Consider the following 23,620-nt stretch of genomic DNA (forward strand, 5'->3'; position numbering starts at 1 on the left):
ACCCTCAACAAACACAATAATTTTATTGCCCCCATTGAACATAAAAAGAGATTTCAACAACAAGGCTACAGAGAATAACAACTTTCCATGCAGCTATTGCAGTCCAGCACCAAGGAATGAATCATGTAAGCTGTTCGTTAAAGTCTAAGAATGTTTTATAGCCTTGGTAGCATGCAAAGATTTTTAGGATTCAGACATGTTACCCTCAACCATGCAGTTAGAAATCTAGAGAGAAGCTGCAGGTGTCTACCCAGCATTAGATTTGGCCACTGCTGTCTGTGACCTTGTGACACTGAGAAATGGCCACCTTTGGCAGAAAAGCTGTATCTGGAAATTAGAAGACTAATCCACTTAGGCCAGTCTGAGTAATGAAAAGGGAAACTGGCGTGGGGGGGATTGCTATTTTCACCCTCATCCACATACCACCCTTCATAAATCAATACTTGGAAAAGATAAATATCTTCTGCTTCATTCAATTCCTACTTTGGCTTCTTAAATTTCTCTTTCAGAAAGGATTATTCTGTTCTGATCTCAGAAGTGAACCAAACAACAGTTTTGTGGTTTGGTTGGTTGGTTGGTGTTTTTTTTTTCAGAAATGGGTCTGTGTTTTTAATTTTTTAGCTTTTTTCTTATAGTTTTAACCCATAAAGTTTTGCAGTTCAGAGAACTAAGCCCTAAGTGATGAAAAGAAATAAAAGTAAGCAAATCACTTTTGTGACTGCAAAGAAAACATTCAGATTTTATCCCAAGACACTCAGAGGAAGGAAAATATGAATTTGGATTTAATTTTTCTTTCATCTAAAATTTTACAGTTTAGATCCATTAGAGGCAAATACCATCTCGACAACATATGCAAAACTTATTCTATAAATACTGTTATCGTGCAGTTCACCTTTTCAGGTTGTGAAACTATCTAGAAGAGGAAAAAAACCACTTTCCAAGAATTATCAACTGAGGGGAAGAAAAAAAATCAAAATCTTGTTTGGAAGTCTTAGAAGGAAGAGTAAACAGCTTGTCACTGGCAAGCAGGGGAAAAAATTGAAGCCCCTCAAGGCAGAAGTCTAACAGGTGTCTCTAACCCCTTGGATTTCGTGTCTTGTACTCTCCCATAGAAGTATACTTGGTCAAGGTCACCTTTCTCTTAGTTCAGGAGTATCATTTATGCACCTGTTCAAATAGTTTCCCTTCAAAAAGGCCTCTAAACTACAGTATCTTCCTTTGAATCTCTGCATTCAGCGTGTGTTATGCTTTTGCAACAAGGGAAATAAAGGAGGGACAGTTACCAAGTCCCTTTGCCTCCCAATATAGTGCAGAAAAAAAACTGCCTTAATAAATACAACACGGGTGCTGACTGGCTGGTGCCTGCTTACCCTAATGAACTTAAACTCTTATTTGTAGTGGACATCTGTCAAGACAGAAGTGAGGCACACAAGTCCTCTTAATCCATTAGCTCTAAATCCAGCAGAGCTTTCACACTTCTTTTTGTGAATTGAAGAAGAAAACCTGAGTGGGAACATAAAATGAGGCAGTGCACAACTCAAGAGAAGATCCTGGGCAGTGAGCACGTGAGATTTTGAGGCAAACAGCAATGAAAACCAACAACAAAACTGGAATTGTGATGGAAAAGCTGTGAGAAGAATGCCAGTCTGCAGTTCAGGATGAAACAGTAAGTTTGAATTTTTGTTGTATTTTTCCTATTTCATTTGGATTTTTAATCAAAGATAAAGCCAAAGACAGAGAAAGGATGGGCTGCACACCCTCTCACAATGAGATTGAGAATACAATTGCAAGAAGTGGTCTTAAGGCTTTCAATAAACCCAAAAGTGTTTTGCGTATTGATCCGGGAGATAAAGGAATCCCACTGCTTGTTAAAGGTTCATCTTGCTACAATATTGATGAATTCCACCAGTATGGGATCCAGGGGAAAGAATACCTGAGAGAAAAGGAGGATGAATTATCGGACCAGGACAACAAAGATGATTTGCAGTTATCTTCCAAGGCCCATTCAGATCCTCAAGTTTCCAGGGAAGACAAGGAAATTGAGAGGACAGCCACAGATGCTGAAGTTGTTATGTCCAAACTGATTGAGTCTCAAAAAAGTATCACTGAGGCCATACAGATCAGAAAGCAAAGCTCCTGTGAATCAGAAGCGTCACCTTTCATTTGGGATGACAAGGATGAAAGCAATGCAAAGCAAATTCCCAAGAAAGGAAAGAAGCAAAAAATCACAAGCTGGCAAAACAAGGTCGATCTAGCAAAAGTAAAGAAAAGTCCATTTCGTCACCGTGCGAGACAGAGAAAAAAGTAGATTTCCCAGAACTGCTTGTTAAGGCTCATCAGAGTGCATACACCTACTTAAATCCCAACCTCTCGAAATATGAAACTATACTTCATATGGCCAACCAGGCTACCCAAACTCAACTCTTCCTACAGCAGATGGTAAGCTTTCTTGTGCTTCGTTTTGATGAAATCAACCAGCTCTTGGAAGAAATTGCCAGTGATGGTGAAAGTCTCCTCAAAGACATAGGTGGGAATCTGGCATGGCCAGCAGAAAAAGGTGATTTGAAGGAGCACCCTGATCTTCTGCAACAACTACTGCAGTACACAGTCAATAAAATGCAGTTAGTGAGTGGGACACTGGCCTCTCTCACGTCTGACGCCCTGCAGGAAACATGCAGCTACCTGCAGTCTGCTGCAAGCAACCTGGAAGGAAAACTGAAAGCAAAGCAAAGCTTTGATGAGCGCCTGCTGAGGATGGTGAGGCTGCTTGAAGCCTCAGCAGTGAGATCCTCTCAGTCCCAGGGTGATGACAGGACTCTCTGCTCTGAGGACAGTGGCATTTGCGTGGACAACGAATCCCTCAAAGACTTCAGTGCTCTCAGCCAGCATGGAGGACAAGCAAGCTGTGATTCCTATGCACAGGGACATCCATCCCAAAAGTATGCCAGAACAGTGCGTGATGGGACAATGTCGCCAGGCACAGCCACATCCCATGACTGTGCACTTGAAAGGCATTTTAAAGATATATTTTACTCATCTGTGCGGAGTAAAGAAGCAACTTCTTGTCAGGGTAGAGTACCAGAAGGCATTTCTACCACGCCCCAATATGCAAACTTGAGAAAAAGTCATTCCTGTAACTCCTTCCAGTCTGACTCTATTCAGGAAGATGAACATTTCAAAATATGTGAATCAACAGATTTTCCTAATGATGATGATGAAGATGATGAGGGAAGCACCCTGGGCGAGGATGATGACAACACAAGTTTATCAGATATGGGGAAGGATGCCCTGCCGAGGAGGCCCCTGTCTTCACCTGCAGTCACTGATAACACGCAAAGACAGTCCATCAAGAGGACAGAGAATGCAGAGAGAGAGGAAATTATTCTGAAGATGAAATATGCCATCAGTGAAAAAATCAAGTTTGTCCCAGCTAAATCCAGACATAAAGAATGGACAGAGGATGAGAGTGGAAGAGCGGTTTTAACAACAAGGCCCAGTACAGCAATGGGCAGACAGAAAACCTTCAGGAAACAACGACGGTCCAGGTCAGAGGAGTCCCTCAGAAGCCAGGCAGAGGACCTGACCCTCCTAGAGCTGCAGAGAACTCAGAAAGAGCTCAGCAAAAGGCTTGAAATGTTTTATGAGAAGAAGGATACACATAGCAACCCAGAGCCTTGGAAATCAAGAGCAGCACCCTATTTACAGGATGAACAAGTTACAGCCAGGTCCTCTAGCAAATTGAAGGCCTGCCTCAGAAAATTTGGACTTCCAGTTATTCCACCCACCATTCCTTTCCAGAGAGGCCTGGCACCTTTAAATCCTAAGCATCGTATTTCACCAGTAGAAGACACGGACCCTTCAGACGCCAATGGAGTTTCTTCTAGCTTTCCAAATGCCTTTCCTCCTGCACTAACTGCAGAATTAAGCAAGAAGGACACAAAGGAAGAAGCTGACGAAGACCTTGAGAACCTGCCACCACCACCACCTGAAATGTTAATGGACACGTGTTTCGATTTATCTGAGCCTGAAGAAACTGCAAAAATAGAAGGAAACTCTTCAGAAGATGCCAAAAAGCCTGCCAAAACAGAATTTCATGCTGCTAAGAGAGCACAAGTTTCCCCAAAAATGAAAGCCTCTGTCCAGTCCATTGACTTACTGCCAAGTAAAAACATCAGTGGCCCCAGTGCGATCACTAATAAAGGTCTAAGGAATACAGGAGCAGGGGACGAGAAACTGCAGAGGTACTCTCTGGAGCTGAACCCTACCAGTGTGCACATACCTAGCCAGGAGGAGATACTGGAAACCCAGAGGAAAGAGGCTGCAGATTTGTACAAGCAAACCCATAAAATCATTCCTCTTCAAAATCCCAGTGGGGTTTCAAAACCACACATCAACAGCTCAGAGAGCAAAGAGCCCAATTCACCTGCGACTTTGGTGCAGTACCAGAAGCAAGGTTCTCCTGATTTGCTCAGGAGAAATGAAAAAGGCTCAGCATTTGCCAGGAGGGTCTCCCCAACGAGAACTCCTCCTCCTCCTTCTCCACCAATGGAGAAACGGCTTTTTAGCCCCCCAACACACCACAGACGCTCTCTGCAGGCTTGTAGCAACCCGCAACCAAGCTCACCCACCACGCAAAGGAAACCGAGTCCCCCCGCAAGTCCCAGGGTGCCCAGCCCACCCTCACAGAAGAAGCTGCCTTCTCCACCACCCCAGCGAAAACCGCTCAGCCCTCCCACGGGACACAAGCAAAGCTCGCCAACACCATACCGGATGCTGGGCTCCCCAGCCTACCGCCGAGATGCAAGTCCCCCACCGTTCTCCACCGCTCCTTCCCCACCAACCTCCCCATCCCGCTCCTACAAGGGGCCAAGACCTGGGCTGGATGCTGGAGATGAGCACCAGCTCTCCTCCTCCAAGAGAGGCAGCAATGTTCATTCGATATTTTGCCCAGCCACCTCTTCCTTATTTGAAGCCAGACCTCCACAGGAACCCACCAAACCCTCTGTGGAAGCGACCAGCCAGCCTGAAGCTTCATCACTTTCCCAAAAGACCAGCCTGCTTTTCCGGCAGCCTGGAGACCGGACCAGAAAGCTATCCCTGAGCGCTGCCAATCCTCAGCCGTTTGTGAGGAGAAGTTTCTCTGACCGCCGACCAGGGGTCCTGTTTCGTCTTCCAGCTGCCGTGACATCTGGCAGTGAACCCGCGCTTAACCACGCAAGGTAAGAAACTTCCCACTCTAGGCCAAGGAAGCGGAAGGGTAGCACTGCATTGGCTTTCTGAGCTCCTGATGAGAATTTAATGTCGTTGAGAGATTTCCCAGAAAAGTGCTCTCTTCATGTGCAGAACAGACAGCTGGGCAAAGATACCATGGCAGTTGCACTAGGTGATTGTTGTAGATCACTTCCAACTGAAATATTCTGTTCTATTTTCTCACCCCAGATTTCAGTCTGCCAGTATGAATACAGGGAGGAGTTAAGCTTCCATGGGTTGCTCAAGCCTTACACTTACATATCTGCTGTGACAGGTACCCCAGGGAAAATTCAGTGTTGGTTTCATGGCACAGAACTTCTCTTATTTGCATGGGGGCTAAAGATAGCCACATTCAATTCTTAAAAGCTCTGAAGTAACCATCAGGTTACACACATCTTTAAATAACCATTAGGAGGTAGGCTTGGACCAAGAGGAAGGGTATCATTCCTAACTTCAGCTTCTAAGCCAGTAAACTGTTCACCTGATATCTCTATTAAAATGTTTCAAATCAGCTGGCAAGAATGACAGATAATGTGAGCTTCTGAGCTTCTCATGTAGGCTTTCAGAACTAGGTGCCAATTTCAAGTCTAATGAGTCCACAGCCCAAGCCCAGTTTTCAAAGTGGAGAAACCTCCCATGGCTACTGAAGATTAATTGCTCTGAAAAAGTCAGTTTAAAGAAATTGAAGCATCAACACACCAGTTCCATGTTTGCAAGCATTGGTGGCCATTTTTAAAAAAATCTGGGCTTACCTTTAAATTCTCTCTACCACTTAAAAAAAAAAAAAAACACAAACAAAAACAAACAAACAAAAAAACCCACACAAAACAAAACAAAACAAAAACAAAAACAAAACAACAACTCAGAACCAGCTAGGAAACAGAAATGGTATTTGGGAATACTCAAAGATCAGTGTAACAGCCCGGAAGTAAAAAGGGTTGTTATTCTAGTTTCTTAGCATCTTAGGATGTTTAAGTCCATTAAGCTCTAAGCTACGCAAGAGGATTAAGACCCTTCTCAGGCAGCCTTTCCTCATGTGAGGAATATTGTTACTCTTGCCAGAGAACAGCTGAAATCATGTGAATCATCCCCATGAGCAGAGATTGCAAGACCAACACTAGCAGGAGACAAAACTGCACTTGTAAGTGCACAAGCACTCCGCACATTGTAAATACTGGGACAGTCCTGGATACTGAATGAGTAAAGGGACAGTCATAGGCACTGAAGTAAGGTGTCCAGGAATTCCCTCCCTAGAGACAGAAAAAGGATCAAGTTTCCCACAGGGACAGTAGAGAAAAGTGCTGAACAAAACATGTGAAGAACACGGAGAAATGCAGACCGGTTTGCATTCCCAGTTCTAATATTGCAATATATTCTGACATTTGAAAGTTTCCTAAAAGTCCTATATGTTGTTGCTGTGTTTTCTGTTGTTGTTGTGTACTATGTGAAGTCAGCTTTGCCTACTCCAGTGCCTGCTAGCAGATATAAATGTTTTCAGAAGAGGCTTTATATCAAACCTTGCAAGACAAAAGCCCTGGCAGTTTTATGGATCAATGTGAAAAACAGTCTTTTATAAATTGTTAGCTAATTTATACTTAAATGGGGTGTATTATCTTTATATTGTAGTCTGTCAGAGCATAGAGCGTAATATAAAAAAAAACCAAAACAAACCACTGTAAATAAAATCTTCCCTTTCATGAAAAAAATTATATATGCTAGTGTTATGATATACAGCATTTTGGAAGAACGACATATATCCTGAGCCAAATTCAACTTACCATTTATACAAATGGACATCAAAAGTAGTCCTGCTGAGTTAGTCCAAATTTATATCAATATAAGCAAAAGGGAAAATTGGCCCATTAATTGCCACATACAGTGATTTAAAATGCAATACACTACCGTGTGTTTTCTTACATTTAAAATAAGCTGCCTGGAGGAAGCTTTTACAGACCTTACATCAAATGGCCTTATTTGAATATCACAGCAAATACACTGATGGGCAGAGAACTGTTTTAGGAACCAGCATAAGGCAGAAGCTCCAAGAGCTCCTCCCATCACTGCTGCTCATCTCCAGTCACTGGGGACCAGCACGGTTGCCACAGCTGTGAGCGCCACATCCCCATGCACAGATGCCGACCCCTGCTCTTGCAGCAGATGCCATAAGAGACAAACCACCATACCCTGGTCCGTCTTTCTCCTTCAAGTTCATTAAGCATACAAGGCTTCCTCTGCCTTGCCATTCATTCAGCTGACGGAGGGAAATTTCGAAACGTGTCCCCAAACCAGATGTTGTGCTCCTAAACCTCCTCGTTCTGGCCATGTTTGCATCTGGTCTCAAGTTCACAAGCTATTCCCAACCAGCTGTCAGTCTCCTTTCCTTCATTCCTTCCCTTGCTCTACCTCTCCTCTACAAATATAACAATGCCTATTTTTTTGTCTGTGTGGGGGTTTTGTGTGTTATTAGCAGCTCCAAGCACTAGTCACAGGAGGGAGGAGAGGCAGAGGCAAACCTGCAATAGCATCACTCTTTTACAGGTAAAACATTTTGAAAATCAGTGAGTTAGCCAGTTTCTACTATGCTCCCAAACTCAAGGATAGAGTCCTCCAATTTTTCCATGCCCAATTAAAACATCAATTTGCTGAGAAACAGATTGTTTAAGAGAGGAGCTTGTACAAGCAACATGTTTCTCATTAGGCAGCTGAGCATCCTCTCCCACCCACTCAATTTTAGAAGAAACACCAAAAAAGGGGGGTGACTTCCATCTCACTTGCTAACTGGTGTTGCCAGGCATTAAATGTCAGTGCTATACGCAGACTTGCATGTCTCCTGTACACTCGCTGATCCCCTAGAAGGCAAAAAGCATTTCTTTCCCAAGATTGTCTCCTGCCCATCCTGTTCTCTAAGGAGTATCAGGACTTAAGACATCATTAGCCCTAAGGCGGGAGCTAGAGCTTTTGTGTCCAGTCTTAGGGTACTTGATGAGAGTTTCAGGTTTCAGTGCTCAAGTCAGTACAACTGGTTCCCACATGGACAGCCAGTACATGGACAGAATGAGCTGACTTTGCTGGTTTCTAAGCTTGGTCGTTTGACAGCGATCAGCAGCTATTGGCATCTTATCAAGGCATAACATGTACAATCGCTCTGCTCACAGAAATCTTGCTGATCTGTAATAGGATTTCTGTGTGTGCAGTTAAACAAAATAATATTTTATTAAGATTCCTAATCTCCCAAGAGGTAGAACAAAGATAAAAGATTACATGCCTTTAAGATATTGTTCGAGGAGGGCTTGAGGATGGATTGTGTTGACTGAATCAGACCGAAAGCAAGTAGCCCAAGTGAGACCTTCTGCAACTGGGTGATATTTGGGTCTGGATTATTTTCATGACTGGTCACATATCAGAAATCTCTTCCTCAGTTCAAATAATTAAACTCCTAGCAGTCAGAATAGGAACACGACAGCTTGTCTGTAGTTGAAAGCTAATACAGTTTAACAGTTTATATACTTAAAACACAATAATGATTCCCAGATAACTCATGTTGAGCTTAAACCACTTTAATTAGTTACAGCAACACAGGGCACATTTCAGCATGAAGGCCCAAGGCGTGAGACATACATGACTAGCTCCACTGCTATAATAGATCTTGATTCATAAAGTCCCTGTGACCCTAAAGATTGCCAGTGTGACTTCAGGAACATCATTTACACTTTCCGTGTCTCAGTTCTCCTGACTGCAGCATCCCACAGTCATGTTGGCATACTCAGAAATCACTGTAACCTCACTCAACAGATGTGTAACAGAGGTAAGACCTTTCCTCCAGCAGGGTCGGAACAAGACTTTTTGTGCAAGTCTGTGTCCACCTGCAAGTAAACCCAGATTCATACTGATCCCCGGTTCGGCATATGAAACGTTTGCTTCCCAGTAGACTTTTGGGAGGGAACAGTACAGTGCATATACACAGGAGACAGGGAATTACATAGTATTGTGCAGCATCTGTGCTTTGAGGGTTAATGTGGTCTAATCAGTGCTGTTTTAAAAAGTCACAATTCATTAGCCTCTTAACTTAAGCATCTTTCCTTCTGCAGCTTGGAGGAGAGCCCTAGGAAAGCAGGCGACTCTTGGAACAGCCCTTGCGTACCCGAAATCAAAGAGTCCAACAGATCCGCGTCCCACCCCGAGCTCTACATCGTGGGCCAGGGGCTGCAGAGGGACTGACAGCAGAAGCACCTGCAAAGAATCAAAGCCAGAGGCCCCAGGGGGCCCTAACCAAACCTCCAAAGCCTGGCTCCATTGTTTTTTTTAGGAAACAATATGACGGCATCACATGGAAAAACCCAGACTGGTCCTAACAATCTAGTGAAATATCAGTAGAGGGGTAGGCAGCTGCTTCTTCTTTGGATTGCATTTCGTGGCGCAACTCGAAGATTTACACTGAGCAAAAGAAATACTTCGCAGTTGGTCAAGTCTGAGGCAATTTGATTTGATAAAGACAGGACCCAGAGAGAAGTCCTTTGTTTCGCTGTTTGGCTAAAGGAGTTCAAAAACTTTCAGAAATTATCAATATTTGACAATTTATTTATTCAGGAGGCACCAAAGTTTCAGTTATGTAAAAAGTGTCTGTTGTGACATTTCCAGGGGGGAGGTAAAATCCTGAACCAATTGATTTTTCTTGCAAAAACATCAATGGCTTCAGCAAAACCACATCTTTACACTGGGTATTTGTCAACATGCAGAAAAAGAATAAGACCAATACAAGTTAAAACAAAATAACCTCTTTTAAAGGAGTAAAATTAGGGACCTTATTCCCTCAAAAAAGGCTTTGATCTTCTAAATCACCCTTGATCATCATATAATCTCATCACCTCTAGTTTCCAGGGTACAAGGCTTAATCCTGATTAGAGTAGTTTTGTAATAGCCCAATCAAACATTATGAATCCTGAGGCACCTAAGGACATGTATTTTTTTCTTTTTTTTAAAGAGAAGAGAATGCTAGCATAGAGAACCCTGCTCTCCCTGAAACAGATTTATATTCTTTCTGATTTATGCCGTTTGAGGGGATTTATCGTCATTTCACTGAAGAGTCTAGACAGATGTTTGTTAATAAAAACACAAGTTCTTTACAGTCGATTAATCCCAGGCTTTTACAGTGGAATACAGTTTCAGAATTTACTGGATCTTGCTCACCTCATTTATCATCACAATTAAGATGCAAATTAGAATTAATGTAATTTTAATTACTTTAATTTGATGTGATTTTATATGCAACTTCAGCACAGAATGAGATCCAGGAAAAAAAAAAAAAAGCCATTTGTGGTCCTATTTTGATAGGAATAGTTTAAATTTTTCTTATGGTTTTCATGATAGTGGCATCTGGGCACTCCGCCTTCACACAGGATTTTTAACCTTTCCTGCCACCTTCATGGTGGGAGAACTGAGACTCGTGTTGTGCTGTACAAAGGACCGCTTTGGATACTGAACTCCTGAGGTTTTAGTCTGGTGCCTTAATCACAATGATCCTTCTTCAATTATTTCAGTGCCATCTTCTGACACCTTAATTGTCATATTTAAGGTGAGGTATTGAACAGAAAGAAGCAACTCCCGGTAAGCAGATGCTGTGGATCGTCAGGGCTTTGTGAGCTTGAGGTGGTACAGCAGCCTTACCCAGAGTGTACAGCCAGGAGATGTCAACACATCCACCTTGCAGTCACACAGGCAGATGCACCGTCCCCTGTTGAACTGGGAAATCACTGCGGGTACTGCAAAGATCAACAGCAGGGCAAACTGCAGGCTGGCCTTCCCCCTCATCAGAAGTGTAGCTCCCTCCCAGATACACAGAGATACAAATACATTCGCGTGCACTTTGAGTTTGTCTGTTCTGCTGGCAGGAACTACCCAGAATGGAACCAAATCAGGAACATGACAGCAGAAAGTCAGCGCTTTGCATGCCTAAATGTGGCTTTGAAGATGAAAATGTGACAGAGTGGGAGGACAACTTCTGCTCAGCTGCTACAATCATTTTATCTCTTTATGGTTTCATGCTGAAATGTCCCGGCACCCATGATGGGTGATGAGAGAAAGTATTCATTTATATACCCCAGGCACCAAAATCTGTGGTACAAGAGCTACAGCGGCACATGGAGCAACACTTCAATTCAGCAATCAGGCTGGAAACCTCCTCACACATGTGCCAGCTAGACGTGGAGTCAGCCAAAGCATCTTCCCCCAAAAACCAGGCTCCCCTGAAAACCTGGCACACAAACTGTCATCCGACCACAGCATCTCTCCCAGCTTTGACTAAGCCCATGGTCGTCAGGAGGCTCATTGCAAACACAACCCCACTTGAACACTGCAGCTGCTGAAGGGTTCGGATGCTGCTCTAAGGACGCTGCAGAAAACAGAGAATTATATTCAAGAAACAGAGCTTCTCCAGGAGCGATCTACAACTTTATAATATGAATTTGTGACTACATACAGCTAACAGATTCTCTTCAGTACAGTTAATGTACAGGACTATTGCAAATAAAGTGTTTACCTTCAATTTGTATCGCAAGCATGAGATTAAGAGTAACTATAGTATGGAGGAAATTATAGTTTGGGTGGTCACTTTAAAAAAAAATGTTTATACAGTTTTTTTGGACAACACTTTCATTTTTCATTAATGTAATTTTTCTGGAATACAATTGTTTTATAAGACCATACTCAAATTTAAGATTTATTTTTTACTGATGTAAATAAATCAGAGTTTTTATATGCAAGGTATGAATTGAGCTCTCTTACATTCTGTATGCAAACGGCTTAAATCTTACCCCAATGTTATACTACTGATTTCTTCCTTAGTGCGCTAATTAGTGCCCTGTGCTATAAAAAGTCTATTTGCTTCCTCCTCACCACAGTGCAAGCCTGTTTTATGTTTTACTTGTACATCAATTAAGGTTGCATTTCCACTACACAAACGTGCCTTCTTTAGGCTACAAGATCAAGCCTGTACACTGACAGAGCAGAGCAGAGATCAGCTGTGCTTCCACCCTTCCCCTGCCCTGATTTAAGCTTGAGCTACCTGGCAATTTTGTACTCTGTTTAGTAGAGTTCCTGCATGCAACCACGGCTAGTTTGAGCAGCAGGTAGTGGTTTTCCCCTAAGGATTAAAACCAGAGTGCACCTGCTGCAGTGGAGTCTCATTGCAGAGGGGCTGAGCACAGAGTGAAGCAGTATCAGTTTTCCAGCCAGGGCTTCACTGCTGCAAGAACAGTGGCCAACAGCTCTGTGTGGCACTTTATCTGCAGACCTTTAAAAAGCTGGCAGGTGCCCTTGCTTCCAGTGACGCTGCTCACATCTCAGACCTTGCAGGGACTTGTCATTCCATACCCTCAGTATCTGAAGACCACAAGAACATGAAAGCACTACTTATACTCCAGTTACTTCTTTGACAAGAACTACTCCAGATATTAGCAATCTGGATGACAGCACTACGCAGGTTATCAATAAAACCAGCGTGTCACAGTGTTTGTGCTGCCACACCTCTGAACACCCAAAGCATTTCATAATCATTTATGAAGTTTCGTCATTAAGAGGAATATTCTGAGAAGTTGTTCCCTTTGCTCTATGTAGGAGGGAAAGAAATCTCAGCACAGAGATAGAGTAACCTGTTCTTACTGTCATGTCTCATCAGTAAGGAGCTGCCAACATCTCCTGAAGAGAAATCCTTCTAGATTAGCAGATCATTAATCCATCCACAGCAGATACACTCGGTGCCATCATGACTGCAGTGTGTATAGATGCTTGTTGCAGTTATGAACTTCAAACTCAGACTTTGATCTTCCCGGGCAAGATACTGCAGGTTTCATAATGCTTGCAGTATTGATTAGGGACTCATTTCCATGTTGTCCTCAGACAAATATAAACTCACTACTGTATATTGGATCAACTGAAAGTTTGGAGCAAAGATCCCAACTTTCCATTTCTTGGCCATTTTGGATGAATAATGAAAATGTAAATGTCAAAAAAAAGATGTGCAGATACAGACAGTAGGCACTCAGCTGGACAAGGTGGTCAAGACCCAGGACCACGTTATCCCTCTGATCTCATTTTGGTTCATCTCACATCTGCCTGCCCTGCATATACCCTGTTCCACCACTGCAAGCACAAAATTATCTGCAGCCTTCACCATCCCTAATTGCTCTCCACTTTACTGACATACTGAATTTCAAAATCTGGCCGCTTACCTGTCCTCATCCTTTCTTTAGTAATATTCCACTCTGTGACTGCATTAAGTAATCCTGTGAGGATTTCTGGAGTTAGACTGTATAGAGTACAGCCTTTATCAAGGTTCTTTTAAAGGAGAAAGGGGTTATAAGCCTGTCTTACTCTGTATGAATCCCTCTTGCTTTAATAAAGTTTTCCTTGAGGCATAGATGAATTGATTATATAGCAATTAAGAAGAAACTGAAAGCTTTCAGTGTTAAAGGCTGCTCTTCATTTATTATTACTATTACTAAACCACTGGGTCTTCAGCATATGAATGAATGAAAGCTGAGGCCTAGGGCTGCCAACACAGCAATGTCCTTCGCAGTATCACAGTATGTTTGGGATTGGAAGGGACCTCAGAAGATCATCCAGTTCAATCCCCCTGCCGGAGCAGGAACACCCAGATGAGGTCACACAGGAACATGTCCAGGTGGGTTTTGAATGTCTCCAGAGAAGGAGACTCCACAACCTCCCTGGGCAGCCTGTTCCAGTGCTCTGTTACCCTCACTGAGAAGAAGTTTCTCCTCAAATTGAAGTGGAACCTCTTGTGTTCCAGCTCGATCCCATTACCCCTTGTCCTATCATTGTTTGCCACTGAGAAGAGCCTGGCTCCATCCTCACGGCACTCACCTTTTATATACTTATAGACATTAATAAGGTCCCCCCTTAGCCTCCTTTTCTCCAAACTAAAGAGACTCCCCAGGGCAGTGACTGTAAAGCTGGGAACAAAACTTTCCAGGCATTCCAGTAGACACAGAAAGATATATAGCAAGGCTGACATGGCGCTACAGGTAAAACCTAAACCAACAAATTCACTGGCTGCTTGGCTTTTGAGTGTGACTCTAAGAAGTCAACCTAATGGGGCAATTTGCACCTTGCAGCCTTCCTGCCTCTTGAACCCAATATCAGTGTAAGAGTCTTATATTCAAACTCTAAATTAAACCTGTCGGTATAATACAATTTTTTTTTTTTTTTAATATTTTTAATGTTTTCCTCCACTTCGAAGTGTTGTGTCTTTTCTTGTAAATAGAGTTACCATAGACATTGAGGGCACAAGGTAATGCATCTCTCTGGAGTTTTTTAATACTGATGTTTTTTAATCAATAACCTGATATCCAATGCAGATCCTTTCATCCTCATATTTCAGAGAAAACACATGCATATACGTACATGCGTTAATGGCATACCAGTAGGCTTCCATAGCACGCTTTTTCATGTGGATAAACCAGGCAATGGGGAGCATGAGGGCTGCCCGGCTGGCGCTCAGCGCTCTGCAGACAGACACAGGGCTCCTGGTAAGCAGTTACCTAATTCTGAATCTGAGACAAATATAATGTCGATCCATGTATCACATTAACAACAGCTGGTAACAGGATATCTCTAAGGTGCAAAATGAAGAAATAATCTAGAAAGCACCATGGACAGTTGAAATAAAATTACAATGCTACATTCTTCATGTTGAAAACCTCAGGACTTCAGAACTACTTATCCTACCAATAGCCAAGAGTGGGAGAAAGCACGTACTGCACCTCTGAGCTCTGCCAGCCCAGGCGAGGCAACAATTTCCCCATCCAGCCCTGCAGATTTCTCTTGACAGCCAAAGAGCTAGGAAAAGCTTTTCCACAGGGAAATAAAAGAAAAAAAAGCTGCTGGAAACACACAACAAGCGCAGTAGGCATTTAGATGCCCAGTGTATTCCCAACACAACGGCTCAGCAGCCTGTCTGCTCCAGCCACACAGTGAAGTTTGTCGTAACTGCCACAGAGGCTGTTTACAAACCAGCAAAAATAGAAAGGCACTTCTTTAAATAAACAGTGTACTAGTAACTTTAGGAGTCCTTCGATGGGTTTGATTTAGACTCCTTGCAGTGAAAAGGAGACTAGAACTTGTGCGAGCGTCTCTGTTCTTCAGATGATGCTTCCCAGGAGACTGACATGCTCCAGAAGTTCAAGGCAACAGCTCTGGGGCTGAGCATCTCCCACCACCCATTTTGGGATGGCAGGCCAGCCCAGCAAAGAGGTAAGCAGAAAGCTAGCACAGGGCCCAATGGATCCAGTTATCTTGAGGTTTCTATCTCAATTTTTTTTTCCTCCTAAATTTGCATAATACTGAGCCAAGACCTGAGCTATATCTAAATTTAATTTTGTAAGCCAAGCACTTAGCAGTACTCTGAAGCACCATCAGGAGGACCATGCATCATCCACGTTTGTTTATTACCATGTTTGAAGACTAAGAAATGTTTCTGATGTGAAAGAGCAGTGACTTCAAGGAGAGGGAAAAATACTACCCTTCCAACAGCAAGTTTCACTGTCTTTACTACGGTGTTTTAAAAAGATCTGAGAAAATATTAGAGCAGAGAGGGGGGTAAACAGGCAGTCTGTTTCCATGATTTTGTCTCCAAGGAAAACAAAAAAGACATATTCGCTTTGCTGGTAATGGCAACCCTGTAAGCTCACGGACTGTTCTTCCCTCCATCATGCTACCCTGCCTGGGCTTTACTAGGCCAGGATTAGATGATAGCTAAGCAAACACACACAGCCACATAAAATAGATTTTTTTCCTCCAAAAATCCTAATTCATACCTCACACATGCATTTTCTTTTGTAACATCAGAAACTGGCAACCATGCAGAATATGCTGACAGAATGTTATGGTTTGCACTGGGCTGTGAAGTGTTTTTTCCTAAGGCACAGGAATAATGGCAGCTACACGTTAAAATGTAAGTTTAGCAGATTCAAATGATTATGAAACAAAACTGTTAAACAATTTCTTAAGAGGCAGCAATGTCAATGATCACGCAGTTCATCAGGAGTCAGAGCCAAACCTAGAAGCGCTTGTTCCAGCTACACAGGAATTCATTACGCTGGGAAGCACTGGCCCATGGCAATGAGTTGTCACATAGCTCTGGGCTGAACGGCACCCAGGCTGGAGTATAAATAGATTTGTGAAACCCTTCTCACCTGTTGTTGGCCTTATGGTCAGCTCATCCTCTACAAACAAGTTACAAACAACACTACTTTACTGCTGTTCTGGGTAAATGCACATATATCTGCCGTCTGAAAAGCAGGGCATGTTTTCCCCATGAAATACGTTTCCTCTTCTTACATATAAAATTGTGATTGAAGGCAGCTATAAGCCAGAAATTACTCGGATTGCAAATGTGCAAAGCTTTGGGATTTGGGCCAAGTATTCTTCAGGTCTGTTGTGAGCAAAGGATATATCTAGTTAGAAAACTTTATTCTATATAGGACCTTTTGGGTACATTGTCTCCCAAATGTGTAAATAAATGATGCCATTGCAATGCCAAATAATGAAAAGTAGCAGCGGATGACACAAAGAAGCCATGGCAAAAGACAAAGAGGAGGAGAGGGCCACTAAGGAAAGGATACAGTGGGACAGATTTATGCATTGTTGGAAATGCACTAAGGAAGATCTTAGGCCAGCTTTTACTGGGACAAGTGCAATCTGTAATTTTGAAAACAAACAAACAAACAAACAAACAAACAAAAACTATAGCTTCCTACAGGCATGAAACATGAACTACTGTCACCCCTGGGCAGGACCAAAAGAGGGGCACGCTGTTACCATTACCGTCAAATGGAGCATTAATGGCAGGATCACAGGGAGGTCCAGCCTGCAGGGCCACCCACCAGCACCACTGGGCTGAGTTAGCTGGAGGGTGGCCGTTCCCTGGGGAAACAGGAGCATGTTTTGTTTTCACTGAGTGATACTGAAAATAAAAAACTGCCAGAATAATACAGTAATCAAAGCAATAGAGATCCTGGTACTGGCAGAATTATGCACATGTGAAAGTCATCTTATTAGAATAGCCAACTTCCCTTCTTGAAATAACACATACTACTACTTGTATGTTTGCACTGACAGAAATGTGTCAACACTGAGCAGTTTTATAGTCTGATCTATTATATACACTGACAGCATGCACAGACGAGGACTATTGTGAAAAGGAAGTGTCTCTACGTATAGATGTGTGCGTACAGATGTGTGTGCATCTGCAGAGGAAGCCCCAGCAGCAGCAGTTGAATCAGAGGGAATGTGACATTTGAGGCCGTGCCCGAGAGCCGGGGCACAGCTGCAGTGCTGGCCGCAGGGCACCGACGACGTCCCTTCCAGGAGCCAGCAGCAGGGAGTGACAGACCTGCACATCCTGCAGCCTTCACCCCAGTCTCCAAAGGGGGCCGAGGTTGTACGTGCTGCTCTCAAATGCAGCAGAGGTGAAACCTGTTAAACCACCATGAAAATAGCACAGCCTTTATTTATCCAGGGCACAGCTATTAGCACAGAGCATGGCTTTTACAGCTCCTTTACCTCTGCCAACTGCATTCAAAGCTGTTGGGGGGCTTTTAAGGAAACACAGGGGCAGTTTGTTGGCCAGAGTTACTGTTTTTTTCAGCTAAAGATATCAAGGCAGAGTGGAGGCTTAATGGTTCGGGTCAACTCTAATTTTAACTAGAGTGGTTTTCTCACCTCTGTCTGTATCAAAGGCAGTATCACAGTATCAGGATTCAGTGTCAGCTGTCAGAGATTTGGTAGCAATGCAACCACTTTTATTCCCATCGTCACTATTTACCAAGGACTAAAATAGCCACCTCAGTGCAAATCCCCTCCCTCTGCTTGAGAGAGGGATTGCAGCACCTGGTTCCCAAGCTCACCTTTAACCTTGGCAAGAGCAAACTCTACCAGAATCACCTTATTATGATCCATGCCCCAGCTGCACCTCAGCAAAAGCAGCTCCCTTCAGGTGCATTCTTTAATTCTTTGCTCCACCTCTCACAGCAGCACCATGAAGCAGAATCAACATTCTTTACAACAGGAGCCTTCAGCCTCTGCACCATGCTTTGGGTCCAGCCTTCCTTCCTTGTCCTCCCAGTTTGCCATTCATTTTTCCATATCCTTCCCAAAGTCTTCTTGGCACTGCCAAGTTCATGCACGTACATTCTGCTGCAGGGGTTTGTGGTTGCACTTCCACAGGCAGATTCAGGGTCCAGCTAACCCATTTGCATGGCACATGCACTCCGAAGAGCGGGTAAGTCATGCCATCAGGTGTGTGCTTTGACTCTCGGTGAGAAGAAAGTGCCCATTTGAGGAAAAGATGAATTTTGCAGACTGGATTCAGTGTATGTAGCACCAGTCTCTCTGCTCATGCAGCTTCAGAGTTCTAATGCCCCCTTGCACAGGGAGATGGCAAAAGACCACTCCCTACTCTGCAGGGGAATGTAAACTTTCTTCACTCCTTTATGGTAGACACCATATTTACCTTTTCTCCCCTGCCTTCCCTTATGACAACTCTACCTTCATCAAGCAGGAAGAACCATCTGTGACAGCCAGGGTCTGTCCTGGGCCTCTGGAAGGATGTAGGGTAAGAGTAAGCCAATGTACAAAGTTGCCATTCATTTATTTTCCTATCCTAACTTCTGTGGTTTAGCAACTGCACTGCACATTAAATGAATTAAACTGGGCCTGCAAGTGCAGCTTGCAGTTTCCTCTCTGGTGAGACTTCTGTAATAAAATTATAATAAAAATAAGTTTGAGAAGTTAAATATTTAAATTCTTATCAGTGCTGGAAAAAGGTTCAACACTGATTTGCCTTTTGTTTGTGCCATCCAAAAACCTTAGTAGCTTCTTAATGGCTTCTGAGATGTGCCCCTGTGCAAACCTGTGGCAGGAGAGCTCGTCTGAGCTGAATTAACCTTCACCCATTAAACCCTCTGCTTGTCACCAGAGACATTGTCAGCTAGATTTGATCTCACTGTTGTAGGACTGCCCCTCTTACAGGGAAACTGCCTCAGCTGGAGAGTTAAAAAAATAAAACACCTGGACAGAATAGGTACTGGCAGGCAATGCTTTATTCTCACCAGCTGTGGGGAGCAGTATGCGTGAAAGCACCACTCAAGGCCAACAGAGAGTTAAGAAACCAGTTACAGGGGTTACATTTCAAACCAACTTTGCAAGTGCTACAGCTAAATGCATGAAAACACGCTCTAGAGACCTCATATCATGTGCACAAAAGCTTTTTTCCCCCCCAAGTGCAGAAGGTTCCCCCCACATTCCCAAAGGCCCAAGCATAGCCAAAGAGAAAGTAAAACTAAAGGACTGTTATTCAGCCCAGCAAAAGCAGCCTGTGCAGGGAGCACTTACGGGCCTCCGGAGGGAGAGACCTGCAGAGGAGGAAAACAGCAAGAATAACTTTTGAGGTAGAGGAAGCAAAACCAGGAGGCCCTTGAGAGATGCCAGTTGCTTAATTAAAACAAAACAAAACAAAAAAGGCAGAAAAGCAACCTGTTGAAATAGATCTCAGGCAGTAGCAAACTGCAGGTGCTTAAGGAAGTGACATAGTTCCAGATCTGCAATTTAAACAAGGGGCAATGGGTACCAACTAGAACACAAGAGGTTCCACTTATATATGAGATCTGCAAGGACTGTGGCTTCCGCTGCAGGATCTCCAGAAACACTGGTGTTTCAGAGCCAGGTCCCTGGCTTAGATCGCATACCAAGACTTCATAGAGATGAGTTCCTGAGTACTCCCTGCTACCAAAAGTTGGGAGTTCAAAAAAAAAAAACAAACAAACAGCAGCACAAAACATTTTAGAAGAGTCTACTAAATAATTTTGCCACTTTAATACTGTACTAAAAAGAGATTCCTTAAGAGGTGCCACAGTGCAACCATTTTATCTGGCAAGTTAGAGTCCTGCATAGCTTCAGACATACCGAACAATGCAGCACATAAACATAAGACCATAAAATTCCTGGAATGGTCAGATCTCCCTGGATTATTCTTTGACCTCCCAGCTTCCTACAAGGTCCTTGTATCTGTCAAGAACCTGTCAAGGCGCTTTTAAACTTCCATGGGCCCAGTGTGTCTCATGCTGTTATTTTCCTGTTTTTTCTTCTCCCCAAAACTTCTATTCTTCTTTCTTTCAAAACCCTGCCAGTATATGGAAGATTATATGAACATAGATCAGGCTGCTTTGTTTTCATATCTGACTACACAGATGCACCAACATCTGCTGCTTTCAGCCTTTCCACTCTTCTCTCATCACTCCTCCCTCTTGTGCTTCCAAATCTGTGTATGGTGAAGGACTGGCACATCTCCTCCTCACTGTTTCCTGAATCTCAGGTTCAGAAGTGCTTTACTGGTCTGCATAGAAGGCAAATTCTTCACATCTCAAAAGACGGAAAGACATTTAGAAAATCTATATAGTTTTAAAAAAATATACCTTGTCCCACAATGCCTGCACACAGCTTACCTTTGCCCAGGACACCCTCAGCCCACTCACTGCCCAGCCAGCACCCCATGTGCAAGGTGTCACAGCCCCCTGCCACAAACCGCTCTCCTGCCCCTCCCCAGGGGTACCTCAGGGTGCTGGGTGGCAGTCAGATGGCACCCGTCACCTCACCACATCAGTCCATTGCATGTGGTGCACAGGGGACCACAGACAGGACGCATCCCCTGAAACGGGAAGAAAATTTCAGTGCATCTGGTGAGGTTTCTGCTGTCATTGGACTGGGGCTGTGAGCCTGACCTAGACATCTCAGGCCATTGCACCAGCAGCTACCAGAGACTTGTAAAGGGGCTGCCCGGCAGTTCGGCATCCGCTGCATACACTGGCATATACAGTGAGCTGCACATCCTCCCATAACCCCACTGCGTACCTTCTGGGCAAGCAGGTCCTGGCTTCTCATTCTATGCTTCTGAAATCAAACCATCTCTTCCTACAGTTCTAATGCTTCCAAAGCCCATCTCTTACTTTGTAAGTAAAAATATATGTATGTGCACATCTCTTAATTTCTATGTATATAAATATAGTATTTTCCTTTTTACAGTTACAAATTGCATTTACACACAGGTTTTATTTTTTTGGTATCTGTGCAAACTTCTTAGGGAACATGAGGTCAAGACATAAAACTTTAGAAAAATTCTTTTTTAAAATATTTTTTATTTTTAAAGAATTCTTAAATTTTTTTTATTAAGTTTTTTAAGATTTTTAAGTTTTTTTTAAAGTTTTTTTAAGGTTTTGTTTGTTTTTTTTTTTTTTTTTTTTAAACCAACATCAAAATATATTAAGTAAATGTGTAACTATAAACTCTATCAGGTAAATCCTCTTCTTCAAACACACGGAATAAAACGAATGCCACCACCACATCCACCTTTGCCTCCAGCTGTCCCACTCCACACCCCTCCTTCTGTTTCCTGGAGCACATCAAGCCTTCACATTCAGGTTCAAAAGATCCCAGAGGTTTCTTGTCACATACTGAGGCTGGTTGGTGGCATACTTCTTCAGGCTGGGGCCCATCACTTCGTCAAGGCTCTTTGCAAGCTTGGTGAGCACAGCCCTGACACTGCCGCTTCGGACAGGCAGGGCCTTGTTTCCCAAAAGGAACCAGAGCGCAGGCAGGACATAGCGGTGGACGAATTGAGGTTTCCGGGGATAAATAGTGGCCACAAGCACTGCCAGGTGAGAGAGACAAACAGATTAACAGCCGTAATGTAAACAAGTACGTTCCTTGTACCTACAAGTACCTACAAGTTTTGGTTCTTGGAAGGCTTTTCTGGCTAATATCAACAAGCACAAATGGCCCAATGGTCCAGAAACAGGCAACAGTGGCTGATCATCCACTGAACAGCATAACCAACCTCTGAGGACCTTAATTTCTCCAAATCAGAGGCTTTGTATCCATGATAGACTTATCAAAGTGAATAATACACATTTTGTAAATAATTTCACTATCTGCTTCTGCATTACAAATGCCAAAAATGGCAAATCGCTGTTTATTTCCGTTAAGAAGTTGTCTAAACCAGCTGCTGAAGATTTTGAAATGCAGCTCAGAGAGGTAATTGAAAGATTTCTAACAAAAGGATGATTACTTTTTTTGTGACCTTTGACAAAGAATGACAGAAGTCCCGTGTGGCTGTTCCTTTTGCTTAGTGGCACACAGCAAACAGCAGTATGACACCACACTTCAAAACTTCAGCCCAGAAAAGATGTGTGTTGCTTGACAGTTTTCTTACAAACATCAGTGACTAACTGAGGTCTGTGACAGAAGGGTCCAAACTGAGGTTTTTTCCCCTCATACTTAGTGGCTTCTAATGAACAGCTGTTTCAAACTTCAGAATGTCTTAGATAATTACCCAAACCCCATTGCCATGGCATTTGAGCATCTCACGAGTTTAATGGCAATTGCCCTCACAACATTCCCTAAAATAGGGGAACAGAGAAAAATCTTACACAGGCGCCTGATATTTAACGCATTCTGCACATTCTCTCTGACGTCTGTTCTCAGCTCATTTTCTGAACTGAGCTCTATTAAATACAAACAAAAATTTACTATCAATAAGCTCCTTGCATGGCAGATTTTGCTGAGAGATCAAAATCTGAAATGGTCTGAAGAGAGCTTTGTTATCTTCTGTTCAGTAGAAACGTTATGCAGTAACTATTTATTATTTTGTAGTGGAAGGACCTTCATTTCCTCTATGCTGTTAATCTAGCATCAGTCATCAACATTTAAACGGCTCCTGACAGTACCTAAAACCAACTCTAGTAAGCAGGAAAAGGGTACCTATTTTAAAATAGGAGTTAATTTATGTTTAAATGCTATTAAACACAGTGGTCACTATGGAGCTTCAGAACAAAAAGAGCTGTCTGTTCCCACTGAATCCCAGAGAGAACATCTGCGCTTTCTAAAGTAGTTCCAATTTATGTTCAAATGCTGTATTTGAAAAAGAGATTAAAATAACTGTAAAAGTAAATTTTATGTTTACAGAGATTTACTTTATCCAAATTATCTTTAAAGGCCCTTTTATATTTGTTATGGCTAAACATGCCCTTTTGAGATTCATAATGAAGAAGCAAAGTGTATTAAACCTTGGATTAAAAGATGCTGGCATAACTAGAAGTGGATTTAGTCCTAATTAAAGCAAGGCTATAAATACTCTTCTCTAGTATATATTGAGATTATAATTTTTTCCATTCATTGGCTATTGCTGGACAGAGCAAGCTACTATTATAAATCAATTATCAGCTGTACTTCCAGTGTGTTGCACACTGCTGATACAGTAGACTGTTTGTACATCCTGAAATGAGTCCATATGATATCTGCAATA

At 42.9% G+C, this 23,620-nt stretch overlaps 1 protein-coding gene and 1 pseudogene across 1 annotated transcript in view; one reads left to right on the top strand and one right to left on the bottom strand.

Moving 5' to 3' along the window:
• Window positions 1-1,503: 1,503 nt before the first annotated feature.
• LOC136099983 (photoreceptor cilium actin regulator-like) lies at window positions 1,504-10,305 on the top strand (annotated as a pseudogene).
• An 11,414-nt stretch (window positions 10,306-21,719) lies between these two features.
• LOC136099663 (TOG array regulator of axonemal microtubules protein 2-like) overlaps window positions 21,720-23,620 on the bottom strand; it is a 35,905-nt gene continuing 34,004 nt past the window's right edge. Inside the window, exon 19 of the mRNA XM_071807273.1 lies at window positions 21,720-21,967. Within this exon, the coding sequence (XP_071663374.1) occupies window positions 21,720-21,967 (248 nt within the window). The remainder of the gene's footprint in view (window positions 21,968-23,620) is intronic.

Source organism: Patagioenas fasciata, chromosome 3 (genome assembly GCF_037038585.1).
Source record: "Patagioenas fasciata isolate bPatFas1 chromosome 3, bPatFas1.hap1, whole genome shotgun sequence".
Lineage (NCBI taxonomy): Eukaryota > Metazoa > Chordata > Aves > Columbiformes > Columbidae > Patagioenas > Patagioenas fasciata.